Genomic DNA, 23,287 nt, shown 5'->3' on the forward strand with positions numbered 1-23,287 from the left:
TCTATTTTAAGCAAGGAAATGTGGGATAAATTAGAAACAGGAAGTTGAAAGCGAGATTAAACAATACTTTTGCTGGATCTTATTCTCCTTAGACATTAGAGATTCTAAGCACTACAACAAAGCCACCTAAATGTTAACACTATGTCTGGTTTCTAAAAGAGGAAGAGGACGCAAGAGGTTGATGATTTACTTCTGATTGTTGGAGTTGGGACGAAAGTAACTTTACATGTTTTCCATTTCCATACAGTTTTCGGTGGATTCTAGAAAATTGATGTGACAGATAGCAATCAATGGTTGAAGAGAGGTTCCATTCGAACAATTATTTATTTCAGTTCAAGGTCCTCGTCTCTATTTTCTTCTGAAATAGAATAGAAAACGGAGTGTGTTGGAGAAATGACAAGAAGATATTGGAACATAAATAACAACAGATGAAACGACACAAAATTATCACCTGAATATCAAGGAAAGCCAGGAGCGTCCCGTCGATAATGTGGCATTATTTCATTTACTTAACACTATGTTCAATTTTAACAAGGGAGATTGAGATTTGTGAGGTAAATAATTACTCCAGTTTCCAAGTAAAGAAACAGGTCAAGCTGTTTTTTTGGACAATATTCATAGTAATGCTCTGTCGAAAAGTCCAGCTCAGTTCATTCACAGTGAATTAGTACTATCGCTATGGATTGGGCCACCGTAGGCCATCTCAAGATGTTGTCAATTTAAATAGGGTTTTTTTTATTTTATTTTTAGCCAGCACCAGAAACTATTTATATTTGGTAGCTGAAAAAATGCATTAAAATTTATATAATTTTTATATATAGCATACAAAATGTACATATATACAAAAATATACATTTTTCGGCTATTATTTTGAGAGCAGCTATACACTGTCATTTTCCCTATATACATCCATACACTGTCATTTTCCCTATATACATCCTATATAGCTCAAATTATGCGAAATCCAACTTTTACTCCTTCCAATACTAGTACTTCTCCATTATATTCTTCACAAAGTACAAAAGTAAACATTCGGGCTCACATGTTCACTAACAAATACTCCATCCCAAAATGCTTGTTCCAATTATGAAATATAATCTCAATGGTTAATGTCAAGTTTAAGACAACCTTCTTGTAACCTGGAATAGTACAAATAGAGAACACACCTGGAAGAAATAAGAAAAGCTCTCCTCTCTTGCTTTCATCTCTGATATTGTTACTTTTTAGCTTGATCTCTTAACAGTTCTCTTTTTCTTTTCATATTGTCCAAAAATTACCCCATTCTACAGATAAAAAGTTCTAATACGCTTTAAATACTACAGAAATTTTATACATCCTCATTTACTCTTCTTAAGGAAGATTATCACAATGGCACAAAGGTCACTAAGTTCTCGGGTGGTTGAGATTGAGACACGCCATTAAGGAAGAAGCCGGTGCACTGCAGGCTAAAGAATAATTAGAAAGGAAAGGTGCATCTCATGTTAGTTTATGGGTACTTTTTGATATCACCCGGAAGGATTCATAAGAAAACATGAACTAGCATACAGTTAGAAGTAACTTTTGAGAATGTGTATAGGAAGAGATGAATAATCATTTCTGTGTCCTCTAAATCGTAAGAACAAAATAGTAAGAAACATAACAGATGTCCGTTTTGGTTTTCTAGTCATTCCCGATATAGTATCCTAAATATAAAAAGCTCTATCAGAAAGAACAGATGTATACAATGAGAAAAAATAACAGAACAGTTGAAAGACAAGAACAAAGTAGAGAAGATATATCAAGAGTTTGATATGTTTCGTTAATGTTTTAAATTTGTTGTGTGAGGGAGGGGGGTGAAGTCATTTGTCAATCAGGCATAGGGCAACTATGAGGTGAGCAGGGCAGCACAAGAAGAAAGCAAACATAACCTTCCGAAATGAAGAGAAACCACAGGAAACAAACATTTGTCAGCATAAAAGTTAACAGTCCAAACGAATTCATTCACACCTGATTGAAAATAGGAGTTCCTTTTGTCAGCAGAGGAAAACCAGAAAGAATTGTCAATTTCTTCAAAACAATCAGCGGGGAAGCACCTCTTCCAAGTTGAGTAGACTACAGACCAGCACTGAAAATATACTGGAGTGATATTGCTTCAGCATCAAATCCGCTAAATTTCAGTGTCAAAAAGGCGGATAGTGACATTTGAAACCATTCTACGAGCAAAAGGAATATAACTTAAACTGTACCTGGAAACCACAAAAGATGGACAACATTGAGATCCATGCGAATTCTGAGTAATTAAAACGAAGAAAAAAAAAGAGTGGAAAATATGCAACTATACATATTAGAAGTGCTTGAGTTCATCTGAACTATTGTGAGGTGAGGGGAAACTGATAAAATGATGAGAGTAGTTTTGGTTTTCCAAATATAGTGGCATACACATTTTCAATTAACCAGATTTTTAGTGAATTTTTTTTTTTTTTTTTTTTTTGATAAGTCAGAGTGCAATAATGAGCATTCCCTACTAAATCACTGAGAACGCCTCAATCTTCAATGAGTTGAGAGCTGAAGTTGAAAACTAACTGATCAATCTGAATACTTATGATTTACTGGCATGTAGTAAGAAAACCTAATCATGGAATCTCAACATTGTTAAGCAATCTAACCCAGTGTTGTGAAAAGCACTCGCTTCAGCGCTTTAAGTGTGAAGAGAAGCGAGGCGGCCACTGTGTCACTTTTGTAGGGTGAAGCGTAGTAGGTAGGTTGAAGCGTCCGCTTTTGCCAAAAAGCGAGAAAAGCTAGCGAAGCGAGAAGCGACGGAAGTGCTCGCTTTTGTCTTTTAAGTCACTGATAAATAAAAAAGCTCAGTCTATTTTTACAAAATTAGCGAGCAGCAGAGCAAGCAGCGACTAGGGTTTCAATTTTCAAGCCCAGGTATGTTTGCAGCGACTAGGGTTTCAATTTTTAAGCCCAGGTATGTTTTCTTCTTCACAGTGCTTAAAATAGTAGCGAAATGCTGCCAAATTTTTTTTTCTCTTCAGTTCTTTTTCTCATTCTCTTCTTCTTCTTACTTTCGTTTCAGTCCTTAAAATTGCAGCAAAATGCTGCCAATTTTTTTTTCCCTTCAGTTTTTCATCTTTTGTTATTAGTCTCACTACCATTTTTTTTAGTATTGGCAGTTACATGTGTAACATGTGTTGTCTATACAGTATTTATTTTAATATTTTTCTCGATTCCGCTTCACTTAAAAAAAGCGAGCACTTCGCTTCTCGCTTCACGCTTTAAGCGAAAAGGGGCTTGTCGCTTTTCCTCGTTTCACGCTCTTCACAACACTGGACTCTAACCATCTATACTCCAGTTACCCATTCGTCGACAACAGGTGGCCTGGACTGCCACAATCATTCAAACAGAAGGAAACAAACCCCACCGACGTCCTCCCTTTGACATGTAAGTGCTCCTAACATATCATCTCCAATATCTCTGTTGTCTTGCCTATTTCAGCATAAAAACCACCCAACTAGGGGTGCCAAGAAAACACAGACGGAGATCCTCATTTAACACTTCCAAATAAAATACGAACTGGTTTCAGGTTTTGGTGCCAAAAGTTGTTGAAAGGGCATAAATTAAATGAGTGAAACAATAAAATCAGGTATACTAATAACTGAAAGTTGTGAGGTAACTTCAATCAAGAGGTTGAGCATATCTGAATGCCACCTTTGCATTACCTGATGCATGCTTTCGCATACCATGTACTACTACGACCATAATGAGATACCTTTAAGAACAATCCGTTTTTTTAATACTTTTGACCCAAATATGGTCGGCAAGCAACCAGAGAAGGTGCATAAACCACAAATGAGACATTTGTTAATACATTTTTTTCTTTAATTCCTTATTGTAATTTATGCATTTAAACTTTGAATTCCAACTTTACATTTAAGATGGAGACATAGCTCTATCCTTACACTAGAACCCCATTATCTGCTTTCCTACTTATAACAAGGTTAAAAAGGACATAGATAACAGTACATGCAAGAAAACTATGCAAGATAGATAAAGGAGAAAAGCAACTGACCAGATAAGGGCACATATCTCGCATATGATTGCAAGTAGTGTCAAAATCTTACTGTGGATCTGCAAAAATACGTACGAAATAAACAGAAGAAAGATTGTAGTTCAGATAACATTGATGGAGTGCATGTAACATAACAAGGTAGAGTGATTAGTGATGTATAACTTTGATACAAAGAGAAGTCAAACCACAGGAAGCAGCAACAAGACAGTAAAAGGGACATAAATGTTTCACAGCACACTGCAACAAAAATAATACTATGCTTTTATGGTCAAATTTTCAACAATGCCACATAAAAACTACTATTAAGGGAATTTTATCTCGCTAAGTCAGTCACTTCCCTCATATCAAGAGGAAGGGTTACTTGTCAAGCTGGAGTGTATAATTATAATATCTTTCTATTTTTTTTAGAGATCTTGCCTCAAGTGGAAAGGGGGGAAGGGGGGGGGGGATGGCCATTACTTTAGCTGATCTCACATCTACCTAAGAAAAAAAGGATATTGGAACTCCTACATGATAGACTTCACCTTGCAAAGGAGAATAGGCAAGGAAGAAGATATCTCTGGAGCAGCAATATATGAATTATTTTGCATTATCATCCTTCAACAATAAGGAGAGCAGCTGAGTCGCAATGTAGTGAAAAGGACGAGCGCAAATAAGAGAAAAAAGAGTACTGGACTTTCCTAGTATATCAGAGGAAGTGAACTGTAATATATATCCATCCTATGATACTAAACTAGTGATATTATTTAGGAGGAGGATCACTCTAATAGATAATCCACTATGTTGCTCAGACACTTACCAGCAGTGCACAAATGAGAGCTAAAACAACACATCCCACATAAACGGCTGTGGCATAGACACGAACAGGATCCATCATCATTGATATTTGCTGCACAGGTCCAATGAGAAATGCTGTGCTGCCGTGAGAATATCCAAGTTCAAAACACAGAATGCGTAAGACGAACGAAATTCAAACACATGGCTGATATCCAACAATCTTATCCCAGATACTGAAAGGCTAGTATAATAATTGAATGGTTAATCAGTTCCAACACATTATATTTCATATTTTCTATATCGAGCAGAATGTGGCATACCTTCCAATAGCCAACATGTTGCCAAAAGTAAACAACAGGGCAAACTTGATGGGCTTGATGAAAACAACCAAAGACTGCAGGCAAAAACAAAATAAAGGGCAAAACAATAAACAGCTGAAGAGATTGTTATTATAAAAAGCATTTGTCACACAACTACTTCCTCCATTCCAATTTATGTAACATAGTTTGACTAGGCACAAAGTTTAAGAAAGAAATGAGACCTTGTGGTCTTTAACATGGTATAACATTTGTATGGTTATAAAGGTGAAATGGAAAGTGTAAAGTTAATTGTTTACAAATATAGATGTGTCATTCTTTTTGGTACATAAATTAGAACTGAGAGAAAAATGTTTGATTACAGACACTGAGAAGCTGGTCATACCAGGAACATACAAACCAAGCCGGCGAGCAGACAGGCAGCGAAACCATAGACTCTCTGCACCCAATCAAAATCCAAAAAGTCAAGATAAATCAATTTGGGCCTTTAGAAAAAAAAAATATGGATCTTGTACAAGGGCAGTGAAATTTTGAGGGAAATAATGGATGAAATGTAGTACCTGTAAAGGGGAAAGAGAGCAGAGCCCTTCTTGTTCGCCGAACAGATTATCTTGTTGCTCTTCATTGTCCCCCAAAATGGATTCACTTAGCTTCCACATTTTGTTGAGACTTGGGGTTTAGTCAATGATCATCAATACCTTACAATCTACTAGATGAAGCACAAGGTCGTTTACTTGAAAAATGGGGATTAAAGGACAAGGTGTCAGCATTCACTTTGGTTGATTAACTTGAGAAATCCCAATAAACTAGTGCAATGATCAAATGAGCTTTTTTTTGTCACTTTGGGGCCGAGTATCCGATTTCGGAAAGTATAGCTCTGATACCATGAAAGAATTGGAGAATAGAATTGTAGAAATTTTCTGATGATGTATTCATAGTATCTTGTTTCTCTTTATACAAGTAATCTAGCTAAAAGAAAATGTAAAATAAAATAATATTGTACACTTGTTCAATTACTATTACCTAATGTTATAACAGAAAAACTAAAATATTCCCTAACATGTGCTCTCATACCCTCTTATGTACGGTTGTATTTGTCATATCAATGGTTCAGATTGGATAGCTTCAAGGGCTGAGATGTTTACACGTGTAAAGTCAAATGAGCAAAATAAAATAGAGAAAAGAACGACATTTATCTAGAAAACTCCGAAGTCCTTTTACTATGTCTGAAATCCGTCTTCTTCTTCATTTCTGTACAAGATGAAATCTCTTGCATCTTCTTCGTTTCTGCTTCTTCTTCTTGCAAATTATTATGGGGTTTCATCTTAACATCTCCCCTCAAGTTGGAGGGTGAAGAGAAAATCCCCAACTTGGGCAAAATCTGATGGTGAGAAACCTCAGCGAGGGGCTTCTTAAAGAGATCTGCGAGCTAAAGCTTCGAGGGAAGAAAAGAGAGAGTGATTAAACGGGAGAGGTACTGTTGCCAGACGAAGTGGAAATCTCGTTCCACATGCTTCGTTCTTTCGTGGAAAATTGGATTTCGAGCAATGTAAATGGCCGCTTGACTGTCTGAGTGGACTGTGACCGGCAAAGTAGAAGGAGCAGAGAGATCAGTGAGGAGACGAACTAGCCAAGTTATCTCTGCAGTGACATGCCTCATAGAGCGATATTCTGTCTCAGCGGAGGATAGTGAAATCGATACTTGCCTTTTCGATTTCCATGAGATTGGAGCGCCCCTAGAGTGATGAAGAAACCACTGACAGATCGGCGAGAAGTCTTGCAAGCAGCCCAGTCGGCATCGCAAAAAGCAAGTAGATCAAGGGAGGGATTTGCAGATAGAAGGATGCTTTGTGCTGGATCGGTATTCAAATACCTCAAAACAAGCATCCCAGCAGAAAGATGCAACATTTGGGGCTTTTGCATGTATTGACTTAGAGTGAACACAACAAAGCAGATGTCTGGGCGGGTGTTTGTGAGATAATTAAGCTTACCAATAAGGCGGCGATAGATAGCAGGGTCAGCTAATGGGGGTGACAAGTCAAGATGCAATTTGGAAGAAGGATCCAATGGTGAAGATACAACAACTCCTGAAAAACCAAATTCCTCCAACAATTCTAAGGTAAACTTCCGCTGATTGATGATGAAACCTTGTGGCTCTCTAATAATTTCCATCCCCAAAAAATAGTGAATATCCCCCAAGTTTTTGACTTTAAACTCTGAATTAAGAAAATGAGTAATATAACTGATTTCTGCAAAGTCATTCCCTATAAGTAGAATATCATCCACGTAAACTGCTAAAATAGAGATACGACCTTCATTGTGTCTAAAAAATAAAGAATAGTTATTTAGAGAAACTGAATATCCCTTGAAACTAAGTGCACCTGCTAATCTAGCATACCACTGTCTAGAGGCCTGCTTCAAGCCATATAGGGACCGTAATACTATCATTAGGAGCAGATCTGGGTGAAGAAAGATTTGGAGATAGATGTGAGATTTGTCTAGAACTGAGATCATTAAGTGAAGGGGAACAAGGAAGGTTATGAGTGGGAGAAGGAGAAGAAAAATCAAATGAACTGGAAGAAGGGAGTGTGATAGGGCTGGTAATAGGAGAAGCAGTGTTGCTAGGACTAGAGGAGAAGCAGTGTTGTTAAGATGAAACCCCATAATAAATTGCAAGAAGAAGAAGCAGAAACGAAGAAGATGAAAGAGATTTCATCTTGTACAGAAATGAAGAAGAAGATGGATTTCAGACATAGCAAAAGGACTTCGGATTCTTCTAGATAAATGTCGTTCTTTTATCTATTTTATTTTGCTCGTTTGATTTTACACGTGTAAACATCTCAGCCCTTGAAGCTATCCAATCTGAGCCATTGATATGGCAAATCCAACTGTACAGAAGACAATATGAGAGCACATGTTAGGGAATATTTTACTTCTGTTATAGCATTAGGTAATAGGAATTGAACAAGTGTACAACATTATTTTATTTTACATTTTCTTTTAGCTAGATTACTTGTATAAAGAGAAACAAGATACTATGAATACATCATCAGAAAATTTCTACAATTCTATTCTCCAATTCTTTCATGGTATCAGAGCTATACTAGCTCGATCCTTCAATCTTTCAAATTTAATCTTCTTCTTCTTATTCTTCTTCTTCTTATTCTTCTTCTTCTTCTTCTTCTTCTTCTTCTTCTTCTTCTTCTTCTTCTTCTTCTTCTCTATCGCTGTGAAAATAAAGAAGCTACCCCAACCATCACTGCTACTGGTTCAACCAGCCAAATGAAAAAACTTGACTCCAACCATTCCTACTTTCTTCACTCTTCAGATTCACCTGGGATGAGTCTTGTTAATGTGTCCTTTGATGGGAGAGGTTTCCCAGGTTGGAGGAGATCCATTCTCATTACTCTTTCAGCCAAGAACAAACTTGGCTTCATCGATAAGATTTGTGAAGAACCTAAGCCTGTCACAGCAGATCATCCTCTCTGGAGCAGAGTTAATGATATGGTGACTTCATGGCTGCTTAATTCTCTGTCAAAAGACATAGGAGACAATGTCATCTATTCCAAAACAGCAAGAAATTTATGGAACAGTCTAGAACATAGATTTGGCCAATCAAATAGGGGCCAAACTATATCAATTGCAAAAGGAAATTTCAACATCAGTTCAAGGAAATAATAGCATTTCAAACTATTTCACTACACTCAAGAAGCTATGGGATGAAATGGACTCTCTAAGCTCTCATCTAAATTGCTCTTGTGATTGTACATATGGTGGAAAGGCTAAAGTGGCTAAGTTTCTAGAGGATCAAAGGATCCTGCAGTTTCTCATGGGGCTCAATGATGTATATGCTCGGGCTAGAGGAAACATTCTCATGATGAGTCCACTCCCTAGAATGGACTTTGCCTATTCATTGCTCATACAAGATGAGAACCAGAGAGAGGCCTTTGTGAATATGGTCAGTCCTCAACTCAACTCAGATGCATCTTCATTTATGGTTGCTGGATAAGGAAAGGGTGGACTATGGTACAACAATCAAGGACAAAGAGGATGGAATCCTTCATCAAAATCTGGAAACAATCATCAACAAAAAAGCAAAGCTAAGAAGGCAAAATATAACCCAAATGTGAGCTGCACTCATTGCATGAGAACATGACATGTTAGGGCAGATTGCTATAGGCTAATTGGATTCCCGAATGATTTTCAGTTTACTAAAACCAACAATTATCAGCCCACAACAAAAGGAAATGCAACAGTGGGAGGACAAGAAAATGAAACCAACCCAAATCCTAGCAATGAATGGGTAGTAGGAAGTCAGAATTACTCTTTTAGCAGGGAACAAATTTCAGAACTAGTTAACATAATCAGACAGGTCCAAGTTGGTAATGCAGGAAATACAGGATCTGAAATCAATGCAAATGTAGTTGCTGGTACTTGTCACACCTCCTTTTTACCTACACCCCCGGAAGGGTGTATAATGGAGTTTTTCCAATTAAAGGACAATCAGAACGGGATTTAGTTATTAAAATTTCAGAGTCGCCACTTGGGTGATTAATGGTGTCCCAAGTCACCAATTTAATCCTGAACCGAGGAAAATACTGACTCTGTATTACAGTCCGCGAACCAGAAATTCGGATAAGGAATTTTGTTAACCCGGGAGAAGGTGCTAGTCATTCCCGGGTTCCGTGGTTCTAGCACGGTCGCTTAACTGTTGTATTTGATTTTATCTGATTTTAATACATGCTAGCTTATGTGCCTTTTATTCGTAAACCGCTTTTATCATTTTTAAAAGAATTGCAACGTCGTGAAAACGCGTCTCAAACCACGTCGCAATCAATGCACCCGCGGTCGTCAACACATTTCGACTCCGTTGAGATTTGGATTTGGGTCACATAAATGTACACCCGAGTTTAGGAATGTAATTTTTATTAAAATCGCGCCTAAAGAGTCTAACGTATTATTATTTTGGGGAGGCTGTGAAATTCGCTAAACGGATCATCCCAAAGTCTAAAAATTAATACAATATTTATTGAGGGCCCCGTAATTTGTGTGTTATATTTGGCGAGGCTCGTCTCATTTATTATTTCAAAGCCCAAAATGGATTCAGGCCTAAATCTTACTTCAAAGAAAGCAGTCGCGTGTTGGGCCTTTAACATGAGCCCAAGTTCTTTTATATGTAGCATGTGGCTTTAATGCATAACAAAATCAACATCTTTAGAGTACCAACCAATTTTCAATTTAGTAACATTTGCATCTCATTGGCTCGAATGTCTGAACGGGTTAAACCAATTAAACTAATATACTTGAAATTACAGCCTACAGATTTCTATGTATGAGTTAGGCCAGTAACGCAGAACAATACGCTTGACACTAAACTATGACTCTACTGGTGTATCAATACCAAATCACAACTGGTTTCGAGTTTAACTTTATATTAACGGGGATCTAGTTGCATACAGATGTGATATCAAGCCTGGAATTATTAACACTACAACTGATGTTTATGTTCTTACTCTTAACAGTTCGAACACTAGATCATTGCTACAAATGCACAATTCCTGAATCAATGTCCAACTCGGATTATGCTCTGGTTCCAAGCGTTTAAACTAAGGGAATGAACTAAATTGACTACAAGTAATGCCATTCCAAGTCTAACTATTGCACACCGATTCTCTGGGCTGATTATCAGTCTATTACAAAAATGATAGCCAAAACAGTTCCAATCGCCTAAGACAGTCTCAATTATACAGTCCAGCACAAATTAAACACTCCAAATCAATCCTTAAACAGACAATCCTAATTAAACAACTAACAACCATTGCAACTCAAACAAATTAAAGCTAGACAACTAAATGTCATTTGGACTGATTTCAACTACTCGAATGAACACGAATCTGGAACATTACTTCATTTCAATCCAATTGAAAGCTACATCAGTGATTTCAAAATGTGTACCTGGATATGAAATGTAAGAAGAAGAAGAGGAAATCAGCGGCAGTAATCAGGTGCAATCCAGAAAATTCAGCATCCCAGAAGTGACTTAAAACCAAACACAAACAGCCAATCAACCAAAATAGCACCAAAACCAACACAAATGAAACCAGCACCCTCTACAACCTTCATTAACCCAAAACTTCAATAAAACTAGTTCAATTATGCCTACAACTATTCGAAATCACAACAGTATACTTTGGAGACAACTTCAGCAATCAGAAAACCCAATTAAACTGGCCAAAACAGATTGAATGAACTCTCACAATTACTCGAAATCCAACAGAAAACTCTCTGAATTTTCAAATTACCAAAAATGAACTCAGGAATGTAATTCAGCTACCAAAACTAGAATTCAGCTAGAAAATTGAATAAAAGAGTATTTATTTTTGGTTGCTACTGGATTTTGTTTGTTTTTATATTTTTTTGAAGAACTAAGAGCTAGAAGCAAATTTGGATCTGAAATTTGAATTCTAGATCTGAAACTGGAAGAGTACTGTTTTTGGGGAAATTTTGGTGGCCAAAAAATACTGCCCCTTCAAGGCAAAGGCATTGCCCTTTTATAGGCACAAATGGGCAGCCTTGAAATCTATTAATTGCACCATAGGTCCCTCTTATTTTATTTAGTTAGTCCCTTATTTTCTAACTTGTTACTCTAGTAATCCCACTAAAATTATTGAAATCTACACTAAAGTACCACCCTAGAAGGCCCTAGAAGATTCTAGTTTCAACTACCATGTGCTGCCCCATCCTAAATGTCTAAACTACCCCTGAATATTAAGCTAAAACTACAGCTATAACCAAGACAGTTTCTTAAGCTCTGAATATACCTCAAAAATTTAAAACACAAATTAAACTAGACATTGACCATGAAATTCACAATAACAGCAAGGTCAGAAAGGAAAAAGAAATTGAAAGTAAAAGGAAATACCGCTAAGAATTCACCAACTACAAAGAGCTCCGGCCGGTGGTTGCTTCTCCAAATCCCCCGAAATTTCTGACCCGTAACATCCCTAACCATGTGTTTTCATAAGAAAACATATGGTTAGGGTTGTTAGGGTCCGAAATCATGGAGATTTTGCCTTAGGGCCTTGGTCGGAAACCTTCGATTTAACATTCGAGCTGCTCCGGGCAGATTCGAGAGACAAGGCCATGGGGGTTGGGTAGAGGAGGTCCAGGCGGTCACAGGGTGTAAATTTGGGGTTATTTGGCATAGGTGACGAACTGGCCGGAAAACTTCAAACGGACATTCGAGGGATTCGGCCGTGATTCGAAAGAAACCAGAGGTAGGGTTGCAAAGAGGATGAGCGGGGGAAGCTAGGGTGTATTTTTGGTGGCTTTTGGCGTTGTTGCATTTGCCGCCGGCGAGGATTCCGGCGAGGCTTAGGGCTCGTTGTTGGTCTCTTAGAGACGTGGGGTGAGAGATAATTGAGGGGGTGGGGGTAGTATTCAGACATATATGTATTAAAGAGTGGGGGCTTCTGGACCGTTCGATCTAACAACCTAGACGGCTGAGATCTGGTGCACTGAGAAACGACGTCGTTTGGCTCCTCTTGGGACCGGACCAGGTTGGGCATAGCTGGGCCTGGGTGGATTGTTTTGAGATTGAGCTGGGATATTAATTGGCCCATATCATGGGCATCCCTTCTCTTTAATGCTTTCCTTTCTCTTCCCTTGTTTCTTGTATTTAATTTTTGTATTTCAATTTGTATATATATTTTTAAATTTTATAAAATTGTAAAAATTAAAAATAAAGTCCTAATATATTTCAAAATTAAACTAATTAATTCCTAAAATTATTTTAAAAACTATTCCGGGACGAATTCGCAATTAAACAATTAAAAATGCAAAAGTAGACTATTTTTGTTATTTTCCATATATTCTATTATAAAACAAATTAATCCCTGATTAATACTAACATATGAAATTAGATCCTAAATGAAAAATGCATATTTTGTATTTTATATGAATTGATCATGCACAACTAAAATGCAACAATTACCAGAAAATGCCACAAAATTCGAAAAATTGCCAAATAATGAAAGAAATTATTTTGTTTGAGTTTTTGGGTATAATTCATATATAGGGCAAAAATCACGTGCTCACAGTACTATTCTTAAGTCTTCAGGAACATGTTTGGCAGTGTTTAACACTAAAATTTGGATCCTTGATTCAGGGGCATCTCAACATATGTGTTTTGATTCAAGTTCCTTTTTAGAATTGTCTCCTCTTCCTATACCTGTTCATATTAGCTTGCCTAATTCTTTCCAATTATATGTCACACACATAGGAAGAGTTTCCATTCAAAATGACATGATTCTTGAAAAAGTCCTTTATGTTCCATCTTTTAAGTATAACTTTCTATCAGTTCATAAGTTGTGCATTCAGTACAAATGTTCTCTTAATTTGACATCTAGTAGGTGTGTCTTGCAGGTCCCTTTAGTGAGGAGGGGGCAAGCTTTTGGTGAAATAAGAGGAGGATTGTACCTGCTGAATCCTATTTTCATTAGTGCAGAACCTACTTTTTCTAGTCAAAATGCATTTTCAATTCCAAAAGGAAATCATTCCAGTTCTATTTCTAGTACTGTTTCTAGTCTAAGGCCTATGTCTATGAGTATAATTTTTGATGTAATCCAGTGGCATGCTAGATTGGGCCATTTACCTTTTGAAGTAATGAAATCTTTCAAGTTTATTTCCTTTCCTTCCTCTTTTGATCATGTGTGTGATGTTTGTCATTAAGCTAAACAAACTAGACTACCTTTTCCCATAAGTCAAATCAAGACAAATGGAATATTTGATCTTATACACATTGATACATGGGTTCCTTTCAAGTCTAACACTTATAATGGTTATAAATATTTTCTAACTGTTGTAGATGATTTTAGTAGAGGGACATGGACTTTTCTACTAAGCTCAAAAGCAAATTCATTCACAGTTCTAAAATCATTCTTTGTCATGACAAAAAGACAGTCCAATGTTAAAGTGAAGAAGGTGAGATCTGATAATGCCTTAGAATTGGAAAGAGAAACACAACAATCTGATTTTCTGCTTTTACAAAGGATTTTACATGAAACTTCTTGTGTGGGGACACCCCAACAGAATGGAATAGTTAAGAGGAAGCATAGGCATTTACTAGAGGTGGCAAGGGGATTGTTCTTTCAATCTGGAGTTCCCATACAATACTGGGGAGAGTGCATCCTAACTGCAACCTACTTAATCAACAGGTTCCCTTCCAAAGTTCTTAAGGGTAAGACTCCCTATCACATAATGTTTGGGAGACCACCAGTGTATGACAATCTAAAGGTCTTTAGATGCTTGTGCTAAGCTTCTACTCTAGCCCACAACAGAAGCAAATTTGATCCTAGAGCACATGCATGTGTTTTCCTGAGATATTCACCACATCAAAAAGGTTACAAACTTCTAGGATACAGACAAAGACTGTTTTTGTTTCTAGAGATGTGAAGTTCTATGAGAATCATCTTCCTTTTTCCACCACTCCTATACCACAACCTCATCCGGTGTTCCCTCAAACTCCACCTATCTCAGACACCACTTTACCTGATTCCATGTCCTTATCCCCTTCAAGGGCTGGGATGTTTACACGTGTAAAATCAAATGAACAAAATAAAATAGATAAAAGAACGACATTTATCTAGAAGACTCCGAAGTCCTTTTGCTATTTCTGAAATCTGTCTTCTTCTTGCAAATTGTTATAGGGTTTCATCATAACATAAAGTTTCTTTGATTAAAGGCATTAAAATTAAATAATTTGAGAAGTATTTTTTTTTTATAATCGTGGGGTTTGAGTCAGGTAGCAGGATACTTATCACCTCCTATTAGCAACACGTATCAAGTAACTTTGTCTATTATGGTCTAGACAAATGGGAAAAAATAATGTATTATAACACAACAAACATATCTTTTGAAAATATTATTTATGTTATTTTTAAAAGGTTTGTTCTCATTAATACAATACACACTCAACGCATATATCTATAACCTATAGGTGTATAAGCAATTACATAAATAGAAATCCCTAAAGAGAAAAATGCTCTTAAAATAGATCTTTGCATAACGTAAATAGTACATTATGATTCATTATATAAAAATCCCGTTATTATTTACAGCATAAACAACCGATTCATTATAATCCTTGCATAACTAAAGTCTCTTTTGCTCTTATGAAGATTAATACGTTCAAATCTAATACACATCTGAATAATTGAGATGTGTCTTCCGATTAGGAGATTTCGATCTGAATATTTAAGATGTTGTATAAGATATGTACATGAATTAGTTGAACTATATATTTACTTTTTTAATATTTGAATGCATAAAAATTATATTTATATAATTTTAAAAATATAAATTCAAATAAATTATTAATTAATCTAATACTATATCAACAAAATATTTTAAAAATATTATATGATGCTTAGTGGTGTTAATGACTAATGGTAGTGGTTGTGGGTGCCGACTGGGATAATAGTTGGTGGTTGCATGTAATCGCTAGTAGTGATGGTGGCTGGCAATAGTAGTTAATGATGACAGTTCATGATGGTAGTAGTGTTGGCGTTTGATACTTGTGGCGGATGATAATAACAATAATAGCTAATGGTCGTGGTGACTGATAGTAATGATTGATAATATGTAATAGTGGTTGATGGTGATAATTGTTGGTAGTAATTGGTGGTTATTATTTAAGAAAAATGAGTAGATAATATTGACTAAGAACAAGAAGGAAAGAAGAACGACTTATCAAAAAAATACTATGTCGTGGCAAGCCACTGCCTTGAAAGCGATTTCGGCCTGACTGGGTGCAAATCGTTAAGACCGGTCGCTCCCCAAGATTCCACAGCACCTCCAAACACGTGCACTCGTGGCTGGAAGTTTAGAATTTGCACAAAACAGTTGCCCAGAAAGAAGAGAAGATGAAGGTATTTTATGTGTTGGATAATTCACAAAGAAGACTAGGAAGAAAGTAATGATTAGCTAGTTGAATTCTTGGCTAAGAATTGAGTGAATATGATGGCTAATGATCATCCTATTTATAGCATGAAAATGAGTTTAGTTTCATGACAAGTGTCTGATTTACTTGTCAATTTTCTTTCATGCAAGATGACAACATATGTCATGCAAAATGACACTTGGTTTAGTAAGGCCATTTGTCAAACAATTTTTTAAATCAATACCACATGTAAAACTCTTGCCATGTACCAATTATCTAAGAGTATTTGGCCACAAGGCTTTATGTAAGAAGCCACTTGGAATTAGATAGGACACTTATAAAATAAAAAGACTCATGGCTATTGGTTGTAAATGGATTTTCAAAAAGAAATCTTTGAATTTGCATTATAAATAATACCAACAATCCCCCACTAATGCAACGACAAAAATAGAACAACTCTGGGCAAAAGAAGGAACATGTACTTAAGCGTCGATATCTTTCGATTTGAATTGACACGTAGTGAAATGAGGCAACAACTAACATCCACAAAGTGAAGTACTCTTGAACTGAATGGACATTGGTTGAGACCCCCACAACACGTACTATATCCTTAATTTAATGCAAACTCTACGATACTAACAAAGTGCTTTTATGGTCATGCACATACCTTGGGTCTCATGAGTGCTCTAGAAAGACATCCCAAGTCTTTCATAAAAGGCGACCGCACCTTTACACTCACGTAGGTGATTCCATCAAGTCTATCTACACATAGATTACCTTAAGGCTATGGAATCATTAAGAGCAAAATAATCTCAACCTTATAAAACACTACCACACGTCATAAGGATAGGAAATGTAGTGCATATTTAGGTCTCAAATGACTTCGTTTGACCACAAACGGGTATCCACTATACTTCCTCAATCCATGGGCCTTAGCCCCATCCCCTCGACATTTCAAGGATAACTCTCCTTGCCAAACCCTTGATTAAAGGATCCGCCAAATTTCTTTCGGATCTTACATATTCCAATGAAATAACACCATGTTTCAATAACTGTTTTATCGCACCATGCCTAATGCGGATATGTCTTCTTTTTCCATTGTACATACTATTTCGGTAATTTCAATTGCTGCCTGTGAGTCACAATATAGAGAAACTGGTGAAGCTTGTCTTCCCCACAAAGGAACGTCTGCCAATAAGTTTCTCAACCACTCGACTTCTTGCCCTGCCAACTCAAGAGCAATAAATTCAGACTCCATAGTAGATCGTGCTATACAAGTCTGTTTTGAAGACTTCCATGAAATAGCACCTGCACCCAACATTTCGAGAGATTTTATTGACGTGCTTCTCATGTATTGAATTCATTTATACATGTACATTGACCCATGACCAGAAACACATAGCCACTAGTGGAGCTAACTTCATCATTGTCAGTAACCCAGTTTGCATCACAAAATCCTTCTAAAATAGCAGGAAATTTATTAAAATGCAAACATCAATCCATAGTACCTCTCAAATACCTTAGCAAACGATGAAGAGCAATCCAGTGTTCACTGCTAGGGTTGTGAGTATATCTACTCAATCTACTAAGAACATAAGTAATATCAGGTCATGTATAATTCATGAGAAATATTACACTACCAAATATCTTAGCATATTCAATTTGAGAAATACTAGATTCCTTATTCCTTTTCAAGTGTATGCTAGGATCATAAGGAGTTCTCATAGGTGCTACATCAAAAAAATTGAACCTTTTCAACATTTTATCAATATAATGGGACTGAGACAATGAAAAACCATCAAAAGTTCTTTTTATTTTAATCCCTAAAATTACATCTGCTTCTCCAAGATCTTTCATTTCAAATTTAGAAGACAAAAAATTCTTATTCTCATTAATGACATTCACGTTAGGGCCAAAGATTAACATGTCATCCACATACAAACATATAATAACACAATCTGATCCTATCATCTTGGAATAAACACAAGTATCAAATACATTAACATCAAAATCATTAACCACTAATATGCTATTAAACTTTTCGTACCATTGCTTAGGTGCTTGCTTTAGACCATACAAAGACTTTCTCAATTTGCATATTTTATTCTTCTGTCTTTGGATCACAAATCCCTCAGGTTGAGACATATAGATCTCTTCCTTTAAATCACCATTTAGGAAAGCAGTTTTAATATCTATTTGATGTATCGCTAAATTATTAATAGCGGCCAAAGCAACAAGAGTTCTAATAGTCGTTATCTTAGTCACATGAGAATAATTGTCAAAGTGATTAATGTCTTTCTTTTGGTTAAAACCCCTAATCATAAGTCTAGCCTTATATTTCTCAATTGTACCATCAGGTCTCAATTTCTTCTTAAATATCCACTTGCTACTTATGAGTTTACAACCTTTAGGCAAATCAGCTAAGTCCCAAGTGTGATTAGAAACTATAGAGTCTAATTCACTTTTAATGGTCTCTTTCCAAAAACTGACATCTATTGACCTCATTGCTTCACTGTATGTCTTATGGTCTTCTTCTATCAAATAGATCGACACTAATTCATCACTCAAAACATCAAGATCAATATTTTCAGTCAAGAAAGTAGTAATAAAGTCAGGACCAAAGCTAGCTTCAATTCTATGCCTCTTACTTATTCTAAGTTTATTTTCATGTTCATTAGCAATAATAGTAGAAGAAGGCACAACATGAGAATTAACGGACATAGATGTAGAAGCATTATTAGGCACATCACCAAGCACATTATTTTTCAATGGAAAACATGCTCAAAAAATTCTGCATCTCTAGATTCACAAATAGAACTATCATTCAAAGACATAAATCTATATGCAGCACTCTTTTGAGCATAACCAATGAAAATAGCATCAAAAGTCTTGGGTCCAACAGTTACTTATTTTAAATCAGGTAGACCAACCTTATCCAAACACCCCCACACTTTCAGAATTTTCAAGTTAGGGGCAAACTCTTTCCATAACTCATACAGGGTTTTATCTAATTTCGCATGAGGGACTTTATTAAGAACATAGCATGCAAATAAAACAACTTCCCCCACATATTATCAGATAAATCCGAATTCAAAAGCATAGAATTCATCATTTCCTTAAAGGTTCTATTTTTCCATTCGCCTACACCATTTTGTTGGGGAGTATAGGGAGCAGTAACCTCATGTATAATACCATTTTCTCACAAAAGGCTTCTAGAGTATTAGTACTATATTTACCACCCCTGTCAGACCTAAGCCTCTTGATTTTTCTGTCTAATTGATTCTCTACTTCTGCCTTGTATTTCAAAAACATGCTTTCAGCCTCATCTTTTGACTTAAGAAGATATACCTTAATGTATCTAGAAAAGTCATCTACAAAGATGATGTAGTATTTCTTTCCACCCTTACTAACAATGTTCTTGAAATCTGCTAAGTCTGAATACACTAGTTCAAGCAATTTTGTTTTTCTACTAGTTACATTTTTAAAAGGCTTTTTGGTATGTTTTGCTTCTACACAAATAGTACACTTAGAAAAATTATCAACATTAACTGTAGGAATTAATTCCATTTTTGCAAGTCTTTTAATAGAAACAATATTAACATGACCTAGTATGTTATGCCACAAATCAATAGACTCAACAATATAAGCAGAATTGAAAGTACTAGCATTGTTAGTAATCTCTTGAGCGATGTTCAATACAAATAAACCCCCACTAAGGTAACTTTTCCCAACAAAGTCTCCCCAATGAGAAATAACAACTTTATCAGATTCAAAAACAAGTTTAAGACCTGCTTTATCGAGAAGTGCACCAGAAACTAAGTTTCTACGAAGGGATGGTACATACAAAACATTGTTCAAGGCTAAGGTTTTTTCAGAAGTTAATTTAAGGAGAATTTTTCCTTTACCCATAAATTCAGCTGTAGTGGAGTTACCCATATAGACACATTAGCCATCAGCAGATTCCTCAAAGTCGTGAAACAACTCCTTGTTGCCGCAAAGGTGCCTTGAAGCGCCTGTATCCAGTATCCAGTCAGTTTTGTTAGCCACCATGTTTGCCTCAACAACCACAACAACAATGAAATCACCACCCTTAGTAAGGTTAGATTGGACTGGAGTTTTTCCTCTATTCTTTGAGTTTTGTCCTTGTCTCTGGTTGCACTGAAAGGCCTTGTGACCAATTTGGCCGCAGACATAGCAAGTTCCTTTTGACTTTTGAATATGGCCCTCTGGCTTATTGAAGTAATTCTGCTTCTTCACTTGTCCTTTCTTCTGGCCTTTATTCTGTTTTCCTTTAAACATGTCTTTCACAAAAGTACTAGAAGATTCCACAAGGTTAGCTTTAGAAGAATTAAGAAAGAGAGATTTCATCTTATCCTTAAGCCGTTCAGACTCCTCATCCTTGAGACAGTTTGCTTCCTCAGTCCTCATGTGACTGATCAGTTCTTGAAGAGTTAAGTTTTTCTTTTTATGTTTCAGTTAATTCCTATAATCACTCCAGGAAGGTGGAAACTTTTCAAGCAGAACATTAGCCTAAAGAATCTCACACATATCCATGACCTCATTCAAAACATCAGCAATCAAGTTCTCATACTCGTGAACCTGTTCCATGATTGGCTTATCATCAACCATCTGAAACTTGATCCACTTTCCAATGACATACTTCTTTTTCCCCACGTCATCAACACCATATTTCTTCTCCATACTGTCCCATATGACTTTAGCAGATTTATAATTTATGAACAAATCAAAGAGAGGGTTAGTCATATGGTTAAGCAGATGCCCTCCCACAATTTTATTATCCTTTTCAAATTTCTTCTTAGCAGCATCATCAACAACAATAATATTTGCAGAATTAGAATTATCATCAACAATTTCAGCAGGAGGATCGTTAAATAAAATATAATCAACTTCTAATTGTTCAAAGAAAATTAAAAGTTTCTAGGACCAACGCTTATAATTGTTTCCATATAAAGGCTCAAGCTTTGAGAGATCATGAAGTGTTTTGTTCAAAGTGGTGGTCATTAGTCAATATTATATGTGAAATCACTTTCAAATTGTAAGAAAAATGAGTAGATAATATTGACTAAGAACAAGAAGGAAAGAGGAACAACTTATCAAAAAATACTGTGTCGTGGCAAGCCACTGCCTTGAAAGTGATTTCGGCTCGACTGGGTGCAAATTGTTAATACCTTCGCTCCCCAAGGTTCCACAGCACCTCCAAACATGTGCTCTCGTGGCTGGAAGTTTAGAATTTGCACAAAACAGTTGCCCATAAAGAAGATAAGATGAAGGTATTTTATGTGTTGGATAATTCACAAAGAAGACTAGGAAGAAAGTAATGATTAGCTAGATGAATTCTTGGTTAATAATTGAGTGAATATGATGGCTAATAATCATCCTATTTATAGCATGAAAATGAGTTTAGTTTCATGACAAGTATCTTACTTACTTGTTAATTTTATTTCATGCAAGATGACAACACATGTCATGCAAAATGACACTTGGTTTAGCAAGGCCATTTGTCAAACAATTTTTTAAATCAATACCACATGTAAAAACTCTTGCCATGTACCAATTATCTAAGAGTATTTGGCCACAAGACTTTATGTAAGAAGCCACTTGGAAATAGATAGGACACTTGTAAAATAAAAAGACCAATGGCTATTGGTTATAAATGGGTTTTCAAAAATAAATCTTTGAATTTGCATTATAAATAATACCAACATATTATGGTAATAGTGAATGCTAGTGATGAATGTAAGTTGTAATGACCCGACCGATTGTTTTGAGCTCTAGTACATCGTTCGGTGGTTTGAGGCCCTGAGTAGCTTCACTTAATATATTATGACTTATACGTATGGACGGAATTGGATTTTGGGAAGTTCAGAGTTGATTTGGAAAGAAATCTATAATTTCGGAAGCTTTAAGTTGGAAGAGTTGATTATGATTTGACTTTTAAGTAAACAACCTCGGAATTAGGATTTGAAAGTTCCAACAGGTTCATATGGTGATTTTGGACTTGGGCGTATGTCCGGATCAGGTTTTGGATGACATGGGAGCGTTATGACACTTATTGTGGAAAGTTGGATTTTAGAAGAATTTCATAAATTTGGGTTGAAGCGTATTTTAATGTTATCGATGTCTGGTTGGGATTCTGGGCATGGAAATAGCTCCGTATGGATATTCTGGTCTTAGAAGCACATCCGAATGTGGAATTGGAGGTCCGCAGGTCATTTTGGGGTCATTTTGGCGAAAGTTGGAAGTTTGATGGTTTTTGGGAAGTTTAACTGGGAGTGGACTTTTTGATATCGGGTTCGGATTCTGATTCCAGAAGTTGGAGTAGGTCCATAATGTCAAATGTGACTTATCTATAAAATTTGAGGTCAATCGGACGTGATGTGATAGGTTTTGGCATCGGATGTAGAAGTTAGAAGTTCAACATTTCATTACGCTTGGATCGATGCGCAATTTGTAGTTTTGATGTTGTTGACGTGGTTTGAGACTTTGACTAAGTTCGTATCGTACTTTGAGAGGTGTTGGTATATTTGGTTAGGGTCTCAAGGGCCTCAGGTGGATTCCGGATGATCAACGGATCGAGTTTGGACTTGGAAGAAGTGCTGAGGCAGCTAATATCTGGTGCGAGCCCCCATGTGCTGCGATGTGGTCGCAGAAGCGACGTTTGGACGGAGCAGGGATGCCCGCAAATGCGAGGATGTCTCACTCAGTATATGCGAGCCCGTAGATGTGAGGAAAGCTCCGCAGAAGCGGAATGCGAGCTGGGCAGCTGCTGGGAGGCCGCAGATGTGAGAAGCGGAATGCGAGCTGGGCAGTTGGAGTCACAGAAGCGAAAGGTCTCTGAATGTGCGAGACCGTAAGGGCGCATTTTGCATCGCAGGTGCGAAGCTTTTCTGGGCAGGGGTATGCGCAGGTGCGAGGTTTTGGCCGCACCTGCAAGACCGCAAATATGGTCAAGCGGCTGCAGGTGCGGTAGTCAGGCAGGGCAATGTTCTTTTAAAACAAAGGATTTGGCTCAATTCCACTTCATTTCGTCCATGGGAGCCAATTTTGGAGCAGTTTTGGAGTGCCATCTTCATCAACTATTATGGGGTAAGTGATTTCTTCACAATGGATTCAAGCATGGAAATTGGTAGAAATTGTGAGATTTTGAAGGAAACCTAGAAATTAGTATTTTTGGGTTTT

At 36.6% G+C, this 23,287-nt stretch overlaps 1 protein-coding gene across 2 annotated transcripts; it reads right to left on the reverse strand.

Moving 5' to 3' along the window:
• Positions 1-792: 792 nt before the first annotated feature.
• On the reverse strand, positions 793-6,068 carry LOC107818743 (uncharacterized). Of its 2 annotated transcripts, none has more exons than XM_016644796.2 (6): positions 5,709-6,068; positions 5,534-5,587; positions 5,152-5,225; positions 4,854-4,966; positions 4,055-4,113; positions 793-2,225 (listed from the first exon to the last, which is right to left on the reverse strand). In XM_016644796.2, the coding sequence occupies exons 1-6, from the start codon at positions 5,771-5,773 to the stop codon at positions 2,147-2,149; spliced, it is 444 nt and encodes a 147-aa protein (XP_016500282.1). In that variant the 5' UTR covers positions 5,774-6,068; the 3' UTR covers positions 793-2,146. The 2 variants fall into 2 exon arrangements, with proteins under 2 accessions (XP_016500282.1, XP_016500281.1); XM_016644795.2 differs by having other exon boundaries at positions 4,854-4,971.
• Positions 6,069-23,287: the final 17,219 nt, after the last annotated feature.

The sequence above is a fragment of the Nicotiana tabacum genome, chromosome 6 (assembly GCF_000715075.1).
Source record: "Nicotiana tabacum cultivar K326 chromosome 6, ASM71507v2, whole genome shotgun sequence".
In the NCBI taxonomy this organism is placed as follows: Eukaryota; Viridiplantae; Streptophyta; class Magnoliopsida; order Solanales; family Solanaceae; genus Nicotiana; species Nicotiana tabacum.